The following is a 21,626-nucleotide window of genomic DNA, read 5'->3' as shown; positions in this document are numbered from 1 at the left end:
CCTTATTTATTAATTATTATCTTTCATCAATAGTCATTGTGTAACTCTACTAACTACAATAGTCAATAACTATTAAAGCATGTAATTGTACATTGGTGATTTTTTTCCTTCAAAATTTAATGCATAATTGACCACTTAATTTTAGGCAAATTTCTTTTACATATCATAATTTCACAAGAAACACTTTACACATCGGTCATTATAGTTCAACTATGTTTTAATATAATTTACTTTAGTTACGTAATACTGAAGTGTTTTACATACAAGAATTTTAAAAAATAAAAAATTACGTAAATAATAAAGTACTTTTTTTTTTGAAAAACTTCTCTTAATTAATGTTCTCTCTTATCTCCTCTATTTTTAAAATATTATTTAATAAAATTTGTCCCTTATAAAATAAAAATTAAAGAATGTGTCAAGTAAACATGAAACAAGGTATATATATATGTATATAGGTGTAATTTACTTATTTTATTATTTTAGAATTCTAATTCTATAGAAATGTGATAAAAATAATACATGATTGATAATCTTATAATTAGAAATTCTACAAAATATGAATAAAATAATTTCCTACCAAAAAAAATGAATAAAATAATTGCATATCTTATTTCAGAATTACAATCTTTTATTCTCGTAAATCAAATGACTTTTATGCATTATATTGGTGGTTTTTTTGTTTGTTTTTTTCTCTTTTTTATTTTATAATAGTGCTCAAGATTATTGAACTTGGTCTTACTTTATTTATTGCGTAATTATTATCTTTCATCGATAGTATTGTGCAACTCTACTTATTCAACTAACTATTAAAGCATGTAATTGTACAATGGTATTTTTTTTTCCTTCAAGATTTAATGCATAATTGACCACTTATTTTTTAGGCAATTTTTTTTTACATATCATAATTTCATAAGAAATCTTTTATACATTGATCATAATTGATCAAGTATGTTTAATGCTATAATTTACTTTAGTTACGTGATATTGACGTATTAAACGTAAATAGTAAGGAAAAAAGTCTGAAATATATCCGAACTTTGACCAAAATTATTGTTACAATACCGAACTTTGGAAAGGACCTTTTACCCCTTTGCACTATTTAATAGTGTATTTTAAAGATATATATGTGCCCACGTGGATATCATTATAAATAGTAATGTGTCCACGTGGGCACATATATACCTTTAAAGTACACTATTAAATAGAGCAGGGGGTAAAAGGTCCTCCATAAAGTTTGGTATCGTAACAGCAATTTCGGTCAAAGTTGAAGTATTTTTCAGACCTTTTTCCTTACTATTTACGTTAAATACGACTAGACTCTTCTAATTGATCATAGAAGCATCTTGCTTCTTCATTAGGAGCTTCATCAAAATATTGTTCTGGTTCCATCCCACCTTGAACCCCGAAAGCATCATTGATCATTTCATGAACCCTATCATGTTCAACCCTAATTTGGCCATGTGGTGCAATCATATTATATACATCCACAGGCATCGAATTATAAAACATACCATCCAATCCATCACTTTCTCCATGATCAATTCATACAAAATATCTAGGCTTAAATCCATTACGGTACAAATGAACCATAACTCTATCTGGTTTAAAAAATATTAAGCACTTACATGCACTACAAGGACACCTAACCAATCCATTATTCTTGAAAATGTCAAGTGTCATTGTATGTTCAGTAAAAATTCTAACACCATCAATAAACTCAAGTTTCAAACCAGCACCAGTTTCATAATGTATATTATGCATCCACAAACGATGATCCATCTACAAAAATATAGCTATTCAATTATATTATAAATAAAATTTAATAATAATTTTACTACATACTAATTCATAGTTAATATAATTTATAATAATTACTTAAAATCACAAATTCAAACTAGTAGTAGTCCTAAAACTAGTTTAGTATTGACTTAATTCCAACAACTAAATCCACCTACTAAATCACATTATTTATTTTAATTTATTTAAACAACTTTAACTAGTTTAGTTTTGACTTAATACAACAACTAAATCCACCAACTAAACCACATTATTTATTTTAACTTATTTAAACAACTTTTTAACTTTAACTAGTTTAGTTTTGACTTAATTCCAAGAACTAAATCCATTAGCAAAATCACATTATTTAATTTAACTTATTTAAACAACTTAACAACTTTATAACTTTAACTAGTTTAGTATTGACTTAATTCCAACAACTAAATCCACCTACTAAATCACATTATTTATTTTAACTTATTTAAACAATTTTAACTAGTTTAGTTTTGACTTAATACAACAACTAAATCCACCAACTAAACCACATTATTTATTTTAACTTATTTAAACAACTTAACAACTTAACAACTTTTTAAAGCTAAGTGTCAACACTAGATAGACACAAATCGATCTTGCAAGAAAATCAATTTTGTCATCAATAGGATCAACTAGTGTTGGTACTTACGCTTAACAAATATATTATTTCTAAATTTAAAGTTAAGTATCAACACTAGATGGACATAAATAGATCTTGCAAGAAAATCAATTTTGTCATCAATAGGATCAACTAGTGTTGGTACTTATGCTAAACAAACACATTATTCCTAAATTAAGCTTAATATCAACACTAGATGAACACAAATCGATCTTGCAAGAAAATCAATTTTGTCATCAATAGGATCAACTAGTGTTGGTACTTATGCTTAACAAACACTCGATGGACACAAAAAAATTATCACAAAATTAAAGCTAAGTATCAATACTAGATCATCGATGGACACAAACACATTATTGAAAACAATTGTACTTGAACTTTAGAAATTTAGAAGCACCAACCTTATCTCCTACTTTGATGAAAGAAGCAATATAGTCTTGTATCAATTTTTTTAGATGTTGAGCTTCCTCAGTTGCATAGCATAAAAAGTTCTAAAATTAGTTAAATATAAACTTCAAATTCAAGAATATTAGTTATATATATATTCAAGTTTTAATAACTTCAAGTTTTCAATTCAAGTTCATATATATCTAATTTCTAAACTTAATTAGTTATATATTCAAGCTAATTAGTTCCAAGTTCAAGTTCCAATTTCAAGTTCAAGTCTAAGTTCAATTTCAAATTCTAAGTTCAAGTTCAAGTTCTAATTTCAAGTTCAAATTCAAATTCAAATTTCAAGTTCAAGTTCAAATTCTAAGTTCAAGTTCTAATATCAAGTTCAAGTCTAAGTTCAACTTCAAAATATGCTTTGTTTGGTCTAATTAAGTTCAATTAGTTCAAGATCTACAAAGTTAAAGCTTAATTAATTAATTAATCAATACTAATTAATTAAGTTCAAGTTCTAGTTAATTAGTTGATCAAAATTAAGTTTATATTAATTCCTAATTAAGTCTTCAAGTTATTATAAATTAATTAAGTTTAATAAAGTTGGAATTAATTTATATTAAGTTCAAATTAATTAAGGTCAATAAGATTTTCAAGTACTACAAAATTCTAATTAAGTTCAAATAAAATCCAAGTTCTAATAAGAATAAAATTAAGTTCTAATAAATTAAAGTCAACAACATTTTAATTAAGTTCAATTTATAGTAAATTCAAGTTATAATTTTAAATTCAAACTAGTCTTAAAATCACAAATTCAATTAGTTATATATAACCTTCAAGTTCTAAGTTCAATCAGTTCAAGTTCTAAATTCAAGTTACAATATAGTCTTGTATCAACTTTTTTAGATGTTGAGCTTCCTCAGTTGCCTAACACGAAAAGTTCTAAAATTAGTTTAATATAAAATTCAAATCCAAGAATATTAGTTTTATATATATATATATATATATATATATATATATATATATATATATATATATATATATATTCAAGTTTTAAGAAGTTCAAGTTTTCAATATAAGTTCATATCTAATTTCTAAACTTAATTAGTTATATATTCAAGCTAATTAATTAGTTCCAAGTTCAAGTTCTAATTTCAAGTTCAAGTCTAAGTTCAACTTCAAATTCTAAGTTCAAGTTCAAGTTCTAATTTCAAGTTCAAGTTCAAATTCTAATATCAAGTTCAAATTCTAAGTTCAAGTTCAAATTCTAAGTTCAAGTTCAAGTTCAAGTTCAAGTTCAAATTCTAATTTCAAGTTCAAGTTCAAATTCTAATTTCAAGTTCTAATAAAAATAAAAATTAAGTGCTAGAATCCCAAATTCAAACTATTAGTAGTCCTAAAATCTCAATAATAATTCAAACTAGTCCTAAATTCAAAAATCAAACTACTCTTAAAATCACAAATTCAAACTAGTCCTAAAATCCCAAAATCTAACTAGTGCTAAAATCCTAAATTCAAACTAGCTACCTATTCCTAATCCCAAATTCAAACTATTAGTCCTAAAATCTCAATAATAATTCAAACTAATCTTACAATTTCAAAATCAAACTAATTAACTCAAGAAATACCGAAATTCAAACAAATCCTAAGATACCCTAATTCAAACTAACCCTAACATTAAAATTTTCAATTCACAATCAAGAAACACAAACTAACAATCAAATAATCCCTAATTCAAACTAACAATCAATTAAACTTAAAACAATATTCAATAAAAAACAAATTCAATACTAATTAACAAAATCAAAAACCCTAAATCATTCACTTACTAATTAACTAACAATGAATTAAACTAACAATCAATAAAAAACAAATTCAATGAACTAATTAACAAATTCAATACTCAAATTGAAAGAAATTAAAAATGGAACTATAAACCCCAACCTTTAATTAAAGGAGAAGGGTAGTGGGTCGGGGTGGGGATCGGTGGTGGGCACCGGCGACGTGGGCAGGGGCGACGGGCGGCGTGGGTAGGGGCGCCAGCGTCACTTCGTCGAAAGAGAGGAAGAGGGACGGAGAGAAGAGAGATAGAAGAGAGATGGAGAAATGGGAAAAATCTCGTCTGCACTAGCAGATATTTTAAAGAAAGTGACGGACAACGTCTTTATGTCCATCGCTTTTTAAAAAAATGTTTGACCAACATTTTGACAAAAAAGCAGCGAACTAAGAGACACCGTCCGTCGCTTTCTTAAAATATTTGACCAAAAAGCGACGGACATAAAGGTGCATTCCATCGCTTATTTAAAAAAATAATTATAGAATTTAATATAATAAAAAGCGACGGATGGTATGGCTTTTTAAAATTAATAAATAATTATTTTTAATAGAAAGCGACGGACTGCGTCGCTATCTATATAAAATAATTAATTATTCATTATATATATATTTGGCGCAAAAAACCGCGAAAATAAGTGACGGACTAAGCGATGTCGTCCATCGATTTTTTTAAAAAAAATAAAAAATATATATTTTTATTAAAAAGTTACGGACAGTGTGGCTAATGGCGTCGTTTTTTGGAGCGACGCCGTCCGTTGCTTTTACTTCCGTCGATTTTTAGCTGTTTTTTAGTAGTGTAAAATCTTACCGAGAATTTGACCCAGACTTCCTACCCTGAAATATTTTTCAAAAATAATTTTTTTGTAAAACAAATTGATTTGGGGGGACGGGGGAGGGTAAGGGTGGCGTAAAAAATGAAATTTTAAAATATTTTTTTAAAAAAATGGGGGTGGCTGGGGTCGGGATGGCGTGAACAATGAAATTTAAAAAATTGAAATATTTTAATAAATTAGGTTAAAATTTTTATATTTTTGTTTGGAGGGGGTGGGGCTGATTTGGGGGTAGGGGGCCTGGAGCTGGTTTTGGAATAGGGCTAAAAAAATATTTGGAGGGTCGGGTACGGGTGTAGAGTAAGAAAAAAATATTGTAATTTACGGATGAAGTAAAGTTTTAAAAAATGTTTTCTTTAATTTTTGAAGGGAGATCATTTTCCTTAAATTTGAGGAAAATAAGTTGATTTGGAAAATATTTTTCAAAACAATTAAGCCAACAAAACATGAGTCGTGGTGGGATAGTTAAAGTTCTTTTTTCCTTAACGAGGAATTTTGGGTTCAAGCTCTGGGTTTGAAAACAAAATTGTTGGGAGTCAGCCCTCAGAATGGGCCCTACAACGCGTGATTCAAATATGGTTGAGCTCCAATGTGAATACTAAACATTGGAAAAAATAAGTCTTTTTTTTCAGTGTTTTAACTTTAAAGCATGGAATGGTTTGGGATTTACCCACCCTTAATCAAAAGTTTCGAATTTAAGCTCTTAAATATGTAACTTACATTTTACTTCTTATGCCTTATTTCTAGGTTTTTACATATATATTTATACCCTATATAGAAAATTATCATTTCAGATGAACCCGTAGTCGAGAGGCTACGTACATCTCCGTTTAGTGAGGAAGTTTTGGCTAGGGTAGGGGTATTATTTTTTTTATCATAAGACGTTAAATACTTCAGTATTTCAATTAATAAATTTAAGTATTTACAAAACGGAAAAAGGTAATTCATAAATAGCATAAAGGTGCATAAACAAGTTTTTAAATCAATAAACAAGAATTTTGCAACTAAAATTCGATCTTAAAATACAAATAATGAAAAGCATAACTAAAATACGATACTAAGGGTGTGTTTGGTATGAAGGAAAACATTTTCCGAAAAATATTTTCCAATTTTCTCATGTTTGGTTGGGTAAAATGTTTGGGAAAATGCTTTCCAAATCAACTCATTTTCCTCAAATTTAAGGAAAATGACTTCCCTTCAAAAATTAAGGAAAACATTTTCCAAAACTTTCCTTCACTTCAAATTACAATTTTTTTGTTGAAAAAATAAATTTAAAGCTTTTTTTAAAAAAAAAAAATCAACTTTAATTTTTTTATTATTTTACCCCACCCTCACCCGACCCCCAAAAAAATTTAAAGTTTGTTGTCTAAAAATACTTTCAATTTCAAAATTTTATTTTTCACCTCCCCCCCACTCCCCAAAACAAAAAAAAAATTATTTTATTTTTTAAAAAATATTTCCAATTACAAATTTTTATTTTTCCACCCTACCCGCGACCGCCCCCCACCCTTCCCCATCATCCCCCCATCCCCTCCAAAAAGAATTTAAGTTTGTTTCAAGTTTATTTTTAAAAATATATTTTCAATTTCAATTCAAAAATTATTTTCTATTAAAATTAAAAGTTCATAAATCAAACACTAAAAAATCTTTTCCGAAAAATATTTCTACACACTAACCAAACATGAGAAAATAAGTAAAAAATCTACTTGTTTTCCAAGAAAACATTTTCCTTCATACCAAACACGCCCTAAAAATACAAACTAAAGTCTCACTTATCTCTTTGAACAAACTTAACATAAAGTTGTTTCCTCAAACTAAACACTTAATAAGAATTAAGCTGGTTGAATTATGACTCATTTCTTAGCCCATTTCAGAACCCCCAAATTCAACATAACCCGCTCATTGGACACCTCTAGCTATTGATATATCTTGTCATGTTTTCATGTACTGTTTGCTTTGTCATTTCATCTATCAAACAAAATAGAAGAATAATTTCAAAGAACCAACAAGAGTTATGATGGAGTTGGTAAGCACGAGTTCGAGTCCCGGGGGTATGAAGTCGCCTTTGTTATGCAACACTTTACCCCCTAATGTAGGACTTTCTAGCGCGAATCCGAATTCAGTCAAGCTCCAATGTGGGTACCAGACACCGGATGGAGACGGAAAAAAATAATAATACTAACTTCAAAGAAAGTCTCACAATGTTATCTGCTAAGTTTAAACTCAGGGATGTCAAAATGAGAATAACATTAATGCTTTTCCAGAAACTCAGGGATGTCAAAATGTCTAACTGCTAAGTTTTGAACTCCAATAATGCCAAAAGACAATTGAACTATCATTTGGCAGTATAAAAGATGAGGAGCTATTGCTATTTGTACAATCGATTTTTCTCCATAAAGCTTAACACCTATGGTACAGTAGTATAATACGGTCATCACAGAAAAGCCTACTAATTTCTACGACACCATAAGCTTAGCGGGCGTTTCCATGCTGTCCCACTCTCTCTATGGGAAGCACAAAGCTCAAAGACTGAAAAACCACCGGCTACTGCAGTTATACATTTCAGTTTTCGATCCATGTTAAGGTTCCCACAATTAGGTTTTTGCTCGGAAGTTCTCCAGCACATGGTGCAAGGTATGTTATCTTTTTCCTGAAAATAGAGATAATCAGAGATAAAGATCATACTAGCATTCAGAATCGTAAACTTGATTGTCTAATAAGAAGACATTTTGAGTACAAACCTGTGTAAGTCTATGTCGGTTACATAGATGAATCCAGCAACATTACTGACATGGGAATAAAAGAAGTAAATGATAAGATAACTTGAACAAAAAGAATAAAGAGAGAAAACATCAAATTTCTACACTACATCACTAAGGGATGAAACTGAGGCTCCTTTTTTTTTTTTTTTTTTGATGACAAGGGAAACCCACAGACTTTACCATTTGGGTGCGCACAGGGTAAAACCCCTGCTCCTATGCAATAGCTCGCAAACCACATAGGAGAGGTAACCCGCACTAGGCAAGCTCGACCCAGAAGGCAAACCCCTTGCTTTCGGAAAAAAGGGGTTTCGAACTTGAGACCTCCAACATGGAAGTCCCAAGCCCAAGCCCAAGCAAGGGATGAAACTGAGGCTCCTAATACAACTACACAAGCCTCCTCGCATTTTAATGGAAGTACTCTTGATTTTCATAACAATTTCACTCTGACATTGAAGTTCTATGAGATTTGTGTAATACAAGATATTTAAGATTTATGCAGGGAGTGGAGTGAATGGTATCATGAAGGATTTAACCCTCAGTTGTTGTGCTGTAAATAAAATAGTTACCTTTCAGAATAGCCTAACGAGTATATTATTTAGTTGTAAATTTTAATATTAGTCATGTATTATACAATTATGACAGTATGATCAGCCTCACCTGGAAATTATTTGATCTTGTTCTTTGGCATATGAGACAGCAAGAACCAAATGGAGCAAGTCTCGGCTGATACTAACAGGAACCAATCTTGTAGGATCTGCAGCAGGCTCTGCACCAATAGGTAAAGCTGAGCGTGGAGCTTGTGGTCCACCCCCTATTCGGTAGATGAACAAGTCACTGAAGTTCACCACATTAGAATGTGGTGAGAGATCATTCGAAGGGCCATAAAAATATTCCTGGGGAAGAAGCAAAGACAGAAAAAATGTTGGTTTTGCATTACAAGGATAAGCTGAAAAGTAAGAGTACCATACTCCCTAAGAGCAAGCATTGTCCCAGTGCATGAACTGGGACCAACTCCCAACTCTCTTTATTACTAAGCTATAAAGGAAATCTGTACCCGTATTCTGTAGCCCCTTGCTTTCTGCCGTACTTTTGCATTCCTTGATACAACACCACCAGATTTTTGAAGTTTCACCACATCCACATTAGGCCGATTCTTCAATACATCTTTTAGCATGCTGCAAAGTTTTTCCTACCCAGAGTACCAACCACATAATAGAAATAAGATCCAACTCTTGCTGTGTATAAAATAGCTCTACGAAAAAGCAATTTATGGATACTAATTCTTGAGGTCAATTATTTTTTCGTTTCTATTTTCCTTTTTTTTTTGTTTTGGAGGGGGGTTGCCATTACAATCTGAATATAGTGATGACCAGGGAGAAAACTGTACTGATAGCTAGAACAATCAAAAGCCAAACAACATAAATAGAAGTGTGAAATTATCAAAATAGAATGCTTTATTTACTGCAAAGCTTCTTCTTCAAGTTTAATACCCCTTATTTCAGATATAGTTTCTATATTAATTTTTTTTGGGAGAAAAAGGTACATCACTTACTCCTAGTAACAACATTGATGCATGGCTGACAATCAGAAGATAAAAGAAGTTCCAACTTCCAAGTATGTGTATCATTCTTCATTAAAAAAACAACACAATCACAACTTCCATATCCAGTTTCTTGGAAGTTGTAAGCAATATACATCATTATCTGCTAACCTTCTAAACCACTAAGAGATTCATTCTAGGAGAATGGAGATTAACTGAAGTAACAAGACTCCAAGGTGAAGTACTTCACAGACAACTGCCTACTGGGAGAGTATTCCAACCAATAAAGTGTCCGAGAGAATTTTAATACCCTGGTTCACAGGACTTGGGTTTCCCTTTAGATTAATTACATCATAATATCAAATGCCTTCACGCGCAAAATTTCTCATATAAAATGGACTTCACTGTCAGTAGTGGAACATACCTGACCCAAGACAAGAATAACTGTGGCATTGAACGTATCAATCGCATGGAGTAGCAACTGCAAAATAAGACTGAACAGTGACCACAAAACTCTAAATGCTACCAACACTGTCTTTTACACTTAAAAACACACAGAATTGAGCTTAAATACCTCATAACCAACTCCCTCTATCCATCCCATTGTATTTATTACCATGCCTGAAGCTCGAGATTCAGCATTGCCAGAAAATTGCGTCTCCAGAGTCTGAGCAAGCTCCTTGACGAGTACCTTGTAGTGATCTATGTTGGCACTGTTAAATAGGAAAGTGGTATCTGCTAGTTAGTAAATATGCCAAACGCAAACTGCAAGTGCTAAAGCAAGTTTTCTTCATACAAACTTTATCATGTATAAGAGGCACGATGTGAAGATAAATGTTAAGGTACAAAGTTTCTACCTAGGAGTCACATGGCCAAAGAAGTAGACCATAGGCATCTCAAGTGGAATTCCTTCAACTGGATCAATAGGCAACTCGATTGGTGTAGCAGCAACACATCCTGGAATAGTTATCGATCCTTGACCTATGTCCAAATCAACAAAAGTAGGTTTCCATCCCTGTTTCGCAGCCCAACTAAGAAGCATCCTTGACAGAGTACTCTTGCCGGAATCTGTAGGTCCCACAACAATAACCCTTGGGCCCTGAACAAATCAAGTATGTTAAAACTTGTCAATGAAACACATGCAGTTCTGACTGTTCTGTTATCTGTATGGTTAATAAACAGAAAGAAGGTAAGAATAAGATTAGAATAGAAAACCTTAACATATATCAAAACTTGGATAATTTAAAGTCTGCCAGAGCACCCTAAGAGAAGCCATTTCCGCTTCCAATCATCTGAAGTGAAGTATCATCTTCCGTTTACCAAAAAGGATGAAGTATCATTGTACACAAAAGCAGGCTTCTATCCTTCACATATTACCTCTTAGTCTTGTAGTCTCCTATAGTTAGATTATAGGATTATTGTTGTAGTATTGTTCTGCTACTATCAATTGTTTTGTTATTATCTATCGTCTCTTACCCTTCCATTACATCTTTCTCTAAACTGTTTTTGTCTTGAGTCGAGGGTGTATTGGATATAACCTCTCTACCTCACCTCTGAGGTAGAGGATCGTACACTCTACCCTCCCCAAACGCCACTCTGGGACTACATTGGGTATGTTGTTGTTGCTTTTTTAAAAAGTACTTCTGGTGAGAAACAACTTTTGTTCGGCCATAAAATTTTAAAAGCACATTTGGCCAACCTTTTTAAAAGTGCTTCTAAGTTTATTTTCTCAAAAGTGCTTTTCATAAAAGTGTTTTGGGGAAAAGCTACTTTTTTAGCTTCTGAAAAGCAAATTCTGCTCCACCCTAGAAGTACTTATTTTCTTCCAACAACCTGGTCTAACACCTTACTTTTCTAAAATAAGCATTTTTGATCTCCCAAAGCTTGGCCAAAAAGGCTATTAGTCCTGATCAACCTGAACCCTTTAGACTCCAGAGCATGTCTCCAAACCTCTACCATCATTAGTTGTGCCGCGTGTCCCGTCAATCAATACTATGCCATCTACAAATGACATATATCATGGCACCTCCTCTTAGATATGTTGCGTCAATTCACCCGTCACCAAGGCAAATAAAAACAAGTTAAGAGGTGACCCCTGGTGCAACCCCATCTTAACTGGGAAGTGCTCTGAGTCTCCTCTCATTGTCCTTGCCCGAATCTTGGTTCCACTATATATGTCCTTAATCGCCTTAATGTCCTTGTCGTATGCTTTTTCTAGGTCAATGAACACCATATTTAAGTCTCTTCCTCTACCTATATTGCTCCACCAATCTCCTTACGAGATGAATGGCTCCATTACCTTTTTTAACACCTTTAGACCAAGGACATGGTTGATTGGGGTACTTCTTAGGTATTAAGATTGCTCAATCCAAATTAGGAATTATCACTTCGCAAAGGAAATGCTACTTATATTCTCAATGAGTCTGGAATAAAAAACTATAGACCTATTAATACAATGATGGACCCAACTGTTAAACTTTAACTTCTAGAAGGTTAGGGGAGTTTGGCAGGCAAGTTAAGGTATCTCACTGTGACTCTACATGAAACTGCCTCCCTAGTAAGTGTAGTAGGTCATTTCTTGAATTCTATTTGTGATAGTCACTCAAAAACAGTTATTCTTAATACATAAAAATATGCTCTAGCGAGAGGACTACTTTACAAAAGATCAAGGACATGAGCAAACTGTTGGATATACTAATGCAGATTAGCAGGGTCACTCTGATAGACAAATTCTTGCCCCCAAGGCCTAGCTCGAGTGGCAAAAGGTGGAGGATTTGTGGCTTAGGTCGCAGGTTCAAGCCTCACGCCACACAAAGCGAAGCCCGATATTTAAGTGGAGAAGGGTAGAGGGGCAGACCCATTATCCACCGAATTTAGAAGGCTGTGATTGGTCCAAAGGGCGGGTCACAGACGAATTTCTCAGTTATCAAAAAAAAAAAAAATAATAAATAAATAAATAAATAATAAAATAAAATAAAATAATAAAATAAAATTAAAAAATATATATATATATATTATTTTATTTTTATGACAAGGGAATATCGCAGCCGCTATCCTTTGGGTGCGCAAGGGGTAAAACCCCCGCTCCTATGTCATAGCTCGCAAACCACACAAGAGAGGTAACCCACACTAAGAAAACCCCTTGTTTATGCTGGCAAGAGGTTTCGAACTTGAGACCTCAAACATGGAAGTCCCAAGCCCAAACCACTGGGCCACCCCGAAGGATGTTATATATATATATATATATATATATATATATATATATATATATATATTATCTTTCCTTTCAATTGTATTATTTTTCATTAAGCTAGTTCTTTAGCTATGGTTTGCACCTAAATCCCAATTGAATTCAACGCCTTTATGCCTTTGATAAAACTAGCCAGGTGAACCTAGCTTAGCTTGCAATTTTGGCTTTTATATAGCTTCCACATTCATTAACCGTATAATACCATCATTGAGGCATGTTAATTATTAGTGCCAAGCATTTCTAGTATGTCTTCCTCTCTCACACACACATTCCCTTACAATTGTAAACAGCTTCCATGATACAAAGAGTTTGTCAGTGATTTTGTAAGGAAGAAGTTGGTTTCTTAATACCCTATAAACAGAAGACTAGAAGAGCAAATAGTTATATATCTCTCTCTCAAACACATACACGCACATCCCTACAATTGTAAACATCCTCCATGGTACAAAGTTTGTCAGTGATTTTGTAAATCAGAGAAAGCAGATGGTTTTTGGATACCCCAAAACAGAAGACTAGAAGAATAAATGATAAAGTAAGGCAAAAAAAACCTTTTGAGTTTTGACTTTTACTCTGCGCTGAACAATAACCAAATAATACCTGAGAAGTGTCAGAATCACTAGGAGAAGCTTTGGCACGATTTCTTCGTCCATCAAGTACAGCATGGACATTTATATAGCTTATCATCGGCGTCTAGAATCAAAAAATATAAATGCCTTTAGTCATTCGGTTTAGTGTAGCTCAATTCAATCAAAGTTCACCATTTGATATAAAAAATGCAGAAACTTAGAAAAAAATACAGATAGGTAGAGAGGCCACACCTCATCTGCTGTATAATCAGTTTCAGTGGAACCGTCCATCTCGATTGTGGCTCCATACCAAGTAAAAACCTAGATTGAAAAACTTGAACATATCAAAATAAAGGAATACATATTCTCACAAGATGCAAAATCTTGAGCAAGACATCTATAAGGCCATTCTTATTCTTATTTTCCACTAGAAAAGAGTTTGATTCACTTTTAACAGACGTTGAAGTAAAGAACCACTCCATACGTAAATGCATTTTTGCATTTTCCAAGGTAAAATAAAATATTTGGCACATAATAATTACTGCAACACAAAGGTGATGTATAAAGATTACATCTCAAAAGCTCTCAAAACCCAAAAACTGTCTAAACATATACACCAAAAGAACAAAGACGCTTAACTAGCTATTATCTAAAATTTATGCACACCAACAACTTGACATTCAAAGCACTCTCCGTCTCTCTTTACAAAGAGATCATTTTATACAAAGGGTAGTAGTGTCCCAAATATTGCTGAGACATTGGAACCCTACTTCTCTTCCACTTCACAAATCCCTTCTTTTTCTTGTATTACCTAGTCCATGCCAAAGCTAGGAAAATATGCTACGACTCAGCTACTCCACAGTGAAGAAGTAAATGATTGGCTGGTTGCTCCTATCTGTCACATGTCACTAATCTGTTGCAACAGTCTCCCTCTTCTGTGAAGGTTATCTACTTTCAAGATTGCTCTAAGATGTTCTCTAACCCAAAAAGGATACTGTTAGGGTTCGTTTGGTGTGTGGGATAAGGATAATAATCTCGAGATAAATTTTGGAATTAACTTTATAACATGTTTGCTTTGAGGTGTTGGCTAATCCCAGGATTATTTTATCCCACCATTTGTACTAAAATGGTGAGATTACTATCCCATATAGAAGGTAGGGCAAAATAATCCCATGGGATATCCTTGCTTATCCCATCCCACATACCAAATGACCCCTTAGAAGTGCTTTTCCTTCCATATTTCTCATCACGAAACAGTGCAGCTCAACCATTCCTTGAGACAATCTGGAATAGAAAGTTTTCATTGAAGAACCTACCCTTCTAGTCTACCTCATAACGAATTGTATCAGCACCCCCCATTCAACTTCACCTACTCATATAACCTACTTAGTCGCTAATGTATCATCTGTAATTCTCAATCATCTTACTCCTCTTAGACTTCAAATTACAGATCTATCCATCACTTGAAAGAACATAGTCTTTTGCTACCATAATATTCTCATCAAAAATAATTCTCAAGAGTTTTGGGTAGTCATCTCTAGAGGTGTCTTTTTTTAGACAGTCATCTCTAGAGGTGTCTCCAGGCCATAAATTCGTCTGGAACTTATTTTCTCACCATTTCCACCTTGCATCTAATATGTACTTGGAGAAGGCTCCTCAATTCATCCTTGCGCTTTTCCAGGAGGTAATACCAGAGGAGCATGAATTGTCTTTGCACATCATTGGTCTATCTCAATTCATATCATAGCAATTCAAAACCTCCACAATCTATACCTTTCGTAGGAGTTACGAAATCTTCATAACCACCTGCTCAAGGACTCAATACTGCTCCAACAATGCCATATAACCAAAACAATGTTAGAAAATAATCAGAATGCTATTCAAAGAACTGTGTGTCAATTTAGCTAACCCCCAGTTGATAAGTATTCTTTCTATGAAGCAAGCTATATCTACTATTAATAAAAGGACCTTGGGTCTAGCTCAAACCCAAAATCTAACTCATAAAGTTATAAGGTGAGAATTGTTCAAAACCATATAAGAAGACAAATTGCCCATCCCACACCCGATGTGGGAGGGGGGGAGGGACATCGGGTAAACCAAGAATTCAGATGGATTCATCTAGCTCTAATAACATGCTAAAAATTGAAATTTGACCTAACTCAACCCAAACGTCATTATGAGGATTATTTTATTTTTTTTATAAAAGTAACAGTTAGTCTATATTTATCCACATGTATACTACCTCAAAAGTGTAGTTCCCCTCCAAAAGTGTTGTAGTTACATAGGCTCCTATACCTACCAAGTTACAGCCAATCTATAGTTGTGTTGATTACTTCTGAGCTATCTAAGACTACTTGTTTACACCAAAAATAATACAGAGCTAAACAGTTAAGCTTAAATCTTTGTATGTTGCTCTGCTTTCCTTCATGACATCTCTGGTTCTACAACCATATAAGGAGATCAATTACCCATCCACAACTAATACAGGACTTCTAACATCCACCAAACACAAGATATTGCATCAAACTAGCTTATAAAGATGGTCAAAATAAGTAGCAAAAAATGAGTCAATTGTACAACAAAGTATCCCAAACCAACTACTAGTATTTGTAACATCGCCTACCACAAACAAGCAAACCTTCAACTAAATTTACATGTCTGCCAAAGACCACCTCGAAAGTAATAAAACCTCCCACAAATATATCCAAATTATTCTTCTTTAGATTAATAACAAACTAAAATACTGTATCCACAAATACCATGTATCGGACTACACAGAGAGTTCCCCTACCACAGGCCAAGTGTTGAAGCATCTAGCTTCTTTTAAGGTTGCACTTAGCAGCAGATTTTAACATCAATCATAAACTGCTAACACTGTCTCTTAGCATCTCAGTTGTGGTACCAACCTATTGTTTGAGCATCCTACGTACCATTCTGGAGCTGATTCTTTGTTGGAACAGAAAAGTCTAAGAAGGGACTCAAAAATATTTGGTATACCATTCCTGCCGGTATTTGCTGAACCTTATGGAGAGAAAGAAACAAAAAGTGTGTGAAGGCAAGGCAAGGCAAACCCTATACAGAAGACATAAGCTAATTTGTTTACTGCAGCACTTTTTTTGGCATTTAAATTAGATCTTGTAAAGAATGCTTCTTCGATTGACTTTGTTAGTTCCTTAAGTAATTTTTTGCTAGTTTTCGAGTAACAGTTTCAGCACCAACTTAGTGCAGCCTAACATTAATACAACTTGCCTTACTCAATAGAAGAAGAAATTTCTTTGAAGGTTGCAGAAAACTCGGGAGTTCAACCCAAATGTGATTGCAGAATGATTCTCATGACAAGTTAAAATTTCCAGACGACAACAATAACTAGCAATAGAATGTTTCCTTATGCAAAACCCTTCTTCAGTTCTAAACATCAAAAGAAACTCCTCCACAAGCCCACTGCTTCTTCTAATCCAGCATCTCTATTTCAATCAACTGACTTGTATAGCAGAACATGTCCAATATTCTTAGTAAGGACGCCTTCGGTACCTTCTCCTGTCCTTTTATAGCAGTTTTCTTTATACCCAAGAAATCTCCAAGGAGCCAATGGTGCACAGTTTGAAACTCGGTGGAAATGGGCCCACCTCTCTACCTTTGGTACTCAGTTAGTAAACCTTTACCTTATCCAATAAAATATATACCATGCTCTTGTGTTAGGCAGGTTTGAACCTGTGACATACACGATGGTTGCGATCTTACCTAGACCAAAGCATTTGGGGAGGGGGGGTTATCCCTGCAATTATGAATAGCTCCCCCTAGTGGAAACTGGAAACTACTCCATCTAGCTAGGCTCTTTCTAATCCATGTAAATCTAGAAAGAATTTTTCATATCCTTGTATGTCAGTAAGCAGTTCTGTTTATCAAATATAACCTAAATTGATACTCATGTGCAAAAGATATATTAATGAACTTGAGGCATCTACTAGATGCATCCAGCAAAGATTTTCACAGTTAAGCAACCATTCCAGGGCACACATTCATTTCATTGCATAGATGATGGATATAGAATCATACTGCAAATTTAAGTCTTGGAGGGAAGTTGAGCCAGATTCCAGGTGGGATTTCAGTCCCAAAAATCTCAGCCGTGCCAGTTAGGAGCCGAAGACGGAGGGGAGAGTCAGCGCTGGCTTCAACTCGGAGCTCACATTCTTTTTCCAGCTTCACCTGCCTCACTGTTGTTGAACCACCTGTTGCTGCCAATGGATTGACATTTGTGCCTCCATAAGCCATATCAGAGATGCTTCTCTTGTTGGCTCCAATTGTCTGGAAATTTTCACCAAGCCTATGGGTACACTTCAGTTAAAACAGAAGAGTTAAAGAAAGATCATGCTTTCTACTAATAATGAGAATGGAAAACAATTTCACGCCTTTCTTTTCCTTCTGTATGGTTCTCCTTTACTAGTGTCCATGGACAATGTTGTGGTTAAACTAAGTGACCTCATTTCAGTACCCATGAAGAACAGACAGCAGCATGCTCAAATGAACTCTTATATACATATTTTTATCAGTTATTTTAAAATGGCGTATCAATTCTTGATTTTCAAATCAATTGGGCATGCATTGCTTAACCATTGAAATTATTGTTTTGGTCGCTCCAAATGAAAGATATGCAAATTTGGAACTATTGCTTCAAGTTGAAGGAAACTTTTTCTTTTCCTCATAATCACAGTTAGACGAACACAGATAACCTATTTTCTCAATCACATCTTTCTACCTGTTATTGTCACTAACCTATATATCAAAGCCCAAGTTTAGCTATAGAAACAAGCACATCTCTTCCTTCATAAGCATTAAATGCTGATCAGAGGCGTATCAATGGCATGAATACATCTTGTTTTGTAATTTTTAAGCATTATAACTTCTTTTGAGAAGGAGTATTATAACTTCTTATCACCAGCTTCTAATAAGCATGAAGAGCATGAAAGCATAACTTTTGCAAGACTGTTACATAAATTAAGAACAAGAGAAAAGCATACCATGCAAAAAAGGTTCGAGAAAGAAAAGAAATAAAACTAGTGATATAAGCTGAAGTGAGGATTACTAAATGTTCATGCATCATAAATTTTCACTTGGGAAACAGAGCACACGTGATGAATCCTAGGGAGATGAAACAATAGCACCATTATGTGTGCTAGGCTGTAACTATATTCCCATGCAGTACAAGTAAGGTTGCTCCAAAGGCAAGAGCCCTCCACTTCCAACCAAGAGGTTGGGTGGTTCAGTCAACGGGAAGCGAGGGTGGGAGGATATGTCCTGTATGTATACACATACATATTTATATGTTTTATGCATTACACATTGTGACCTAGCTAAGGGAGTGAAGGAAAAATCCACAAAATCAGTCAAAATAAACCTGCAGCAGTTGCAAAACATTAATAGATAAAAGGATGAGGATCAGATTGTAATATCTATACAGAAGATAATAAGAAAGGAAAAAAGAAGGATATACTCTTTTCATTTTTATATGTATCCTGCTATCCACATAGGTGAGATTAACTAGTTGGGATCAAGACTTAACATCAAGTCGAATGTTTGACTGTGGTCTTTATTGGTTAGACTTTATAAAGTTGTATATCAATGTAGGAACAAATGTGGTGGTTAATGTTTGATACTTCTTGGGGCTGTATTGGTGACTGTAAAGTCATTGGATAAATTTTTGAGTAAATAGATCAAATCTGAATGTGGTAGGTGCTCACTGGGGTTACCAACTAGACTCCCTCCTATCTACTTTGAGCTATACGACAATCTAAACCTTTTAAAGCTTAGGTAGTTGTAGCAGAGACTTGTTCTTTCATTGGGTGAGCCCCAACAAAAACTCATTTTTTTGGAAGTGTGTATTCTATTTATTCACATTACCAGGAAAAAAAATACTAGATTAACAAAAAAACACTTTTCAATCAAAATCTTTATTCTTGGCAAGAGGAAGAAGCAAATAGGGCTATTGCCTCTTTCCATCCGCCCTTGATATGCCTTGAGAGACAAATTTTCCAATAATGCATAGGAATGGGTCTGAATAGAGTGGAAAAACTACAGAGAATTAAAATAGACGACCCCAACTAAATTGGATTAGAGGGAATAAAAGTGCATAAAGGATAACTATAAGTAACTTTTCAAAATAACCACAAACAAAACAATGAAATTTGAAACACTTGTGCAAGAACTTGCTTATAAAAATATTGAAACAACTTACTGCATTATCAGTCTAATGACCAATTGAACACCAAGTTACACACTTCCCATTTATTTTTTTACAACCATAGTGTCCGCAGTCCGCACCGCCAGGGTACCCACTAGGTCCCACCAGCACATGTAAGTGTCCACCAAATTTTGAACATATAGAAAGAAATAATTCTTGTCTGTACAGGGACTTAAACCTAACACCTTATGATTTTCAACCTACTTCATTAACATTGTCCACAACCTTAGGTGCCCAAGTTACACACTTTATACACCACCAGCACATGTAAACGATAACTTTGTCCACCAAAATTTGAACAAATAGAAAGAAATAATTCCTGTCTATACAGGGATTTGAAATTCAACTTGGCAACTCATGATTTTCAACCTACTTCGTTAACACTGGCCACAACCTTGGGAGCCCAAGTTACACACTTTATACACTAGCAGCACTTTATCCACTAAAACTCGAACAAGATAGCAAGAAATAAACTACAATTTCTCGTCTCTACAAAGATTTGAACCTGAAACCTCACAATTCTCAACCTACCTTCAATTGACACTAGACCACACCCTTGGGTACCCAAGGTACAAACTTTATACACATTCAAACACAATCAAATAAAAAAATTACAAAAAAAAACATTGCAATACAATCCAAATATGCAATTTTTTAAAACCCAAAATCATCATTAGGGCAAGGAATAACAAAAAAAAATTAGGGTTTTTCGTTTAGAAGAGAAATTGGAGTGTAAGGATAGGGATATACCTACGAGGAGACTTCGCCGGAGAAAAGCAAGTTCGCCGGAGAAGACAAGAATGCTGTGTCGTTTCAGTTCCAGTTGAGTTGAGTTCAGTGGGTTGTTTGAAATTGGCGGGCCGAAATCCAAAAGGTCTCTTTTGTTGCGCTTAGGTATTCGCACTCAGCTTCTTCGGTTTAGCGCCTTCCGAGAATCGAACCGACCAATAAATCAAATCGAAAAATTATTGGAATGGTTTGGTGAGTTTATACGAGCTTGTAGTTATGTCTAGCTAAACATAAATTCTTTTATAAAGTTGAAATTTGTGAAATATTATGATATGAAAATTTAAATTTATATGGAAAAAAGAAAATGACTCCTATGGTGGTCTTTAGGCTTGTTCGTGGTTCGATTTTGATCGATTATTGATTAAAATCAAAATTAAATCAATCTAGTCGTTTTTTTAAATTTCTAGAACCAAACCAAACTAAAAAAATGACCGTCGGTTTGGTTCGATTTTTCTGATTTTTTCGGTTTGAAAAATAATATTTTTTTAGAGGACATATGTATCTCGATAGACACAAACACCTAATACATGAACAATCCACACGAAAAATACTATCGATTCAATTAAGCAATACTAGAATTATTATTACACGAACAAAGTGATTCAATTAAAAGAATGTGTGATTATCTTATGTGAGATATGATAGGTAAAAACTAAAGTAAAGAATTTTGATGGACCGGACCTAGGATTGTAATAGTTGAGCTAAAATTTAAGTGTTGGCTTGAGAAAATGATAAAGTTAAAGGCTTAAGTTAATTAAAATTTAACAAAATATTTATATTTTATTTATGAATAATATATAAATAATTATAAAATTTATATATCTAATTTATCGGTTCGATTTGGTTATTTTTGCAGTTGTTTTTTTAGTAAAACCAAAATCAAACTAAATAGTATCGGTTTTCAAAATTTAAAACCAAACCAAACCAAATATCAATTTTGTTAGGATTGCGATTCAGTTTGATTTTTTAACCATAACCATGAACAACCCTAGTAATCTTT

General features: G+C 33.6%; 1 protein-coding gene across 1 annotated transcript; it reads right to left on the bottom strand.

Annotated features, from left to right (window-relative positions):
- Positions 1–7,811: 7,811 nt before the first annotated feature.
- Positions 7,812–20,712, bottom strand: LOC125817519 (protein CLP1 homolog). Its single transcript, XM_049497066.1, has 11 exons — positions 20,588–20,712; positions 17,656–17,923; positions 13,852–13,920; positions 13,631–13,723; positions 10,641–10,882; positions 10,358–10,496; positions 10,208–10,264; positions 9,298–9,432; positions 8,901–9,136; positions 8,223–8,267; positions 7,812–8,131 (listed from the first exon to the last, which is right to left on the bottom strand). The coding sequence occupies exons 2-11, from the start codon at positions 17,869–17,871 to the stop codon at positions 8,044–8,046; spliced, it is 1,320 nt and encodes a 439-aa protein (XP_049353023.1). The 5' UTR covers positions 17,872–17,923; positions 20,588–20,712; the 3' UTR covers positions 7,812–8,043.
- Positions 20,713–21,626: the final 914 nt, after the last annotated feature.

Source organism: Solanum verrucosum, unplaced genomic scaffold (assembly GCF_900185275.1).
Source record: "Solanum verrucosum unplaced genomic scaffold, falcon-dt-bn FXZP01000434.1, whole genome shotgun sequence".
Classification (NCBI taxonomy): Eukaryota; Viridiplantae; Streptophyta; class Magnoliopsida; order Solanales; family Solanaceae; genus Solanum; species Solanum verrucosum.
Note: the sequence above shows the minus strand (reverse complement) of the source record. Positions and strands in the feature narration are given on the sequence as shown.

What these genes read in the sequence shown, in the direction of transcription:
- LOC125817519 (XM_049497066.1), bottom strand. Translation starts at nt 17,871, where the DNA reads ATGGCTTATGGAGGCACAAATGTCAATCCATTGGCAGCAACAGGTGGT. An exon ending in CTCCAAGACTTAAATTTGCA is followed by an intron (nt 13,921 to 17,655) that starts GTATGATTCTAT and finishes TTTTCAATCTAG; the next exon opens with GTTTTTACTTGGTATGGAGC. An exon ending in CAAGATCAAATAATTTCCAG is followed by an intron (nt 8,268 to 8,900) that starts GTGAGGCTGATC and finishes TTCCCATGTCAG; the next exon opens with TAATGTTGCTGGATTCATCT.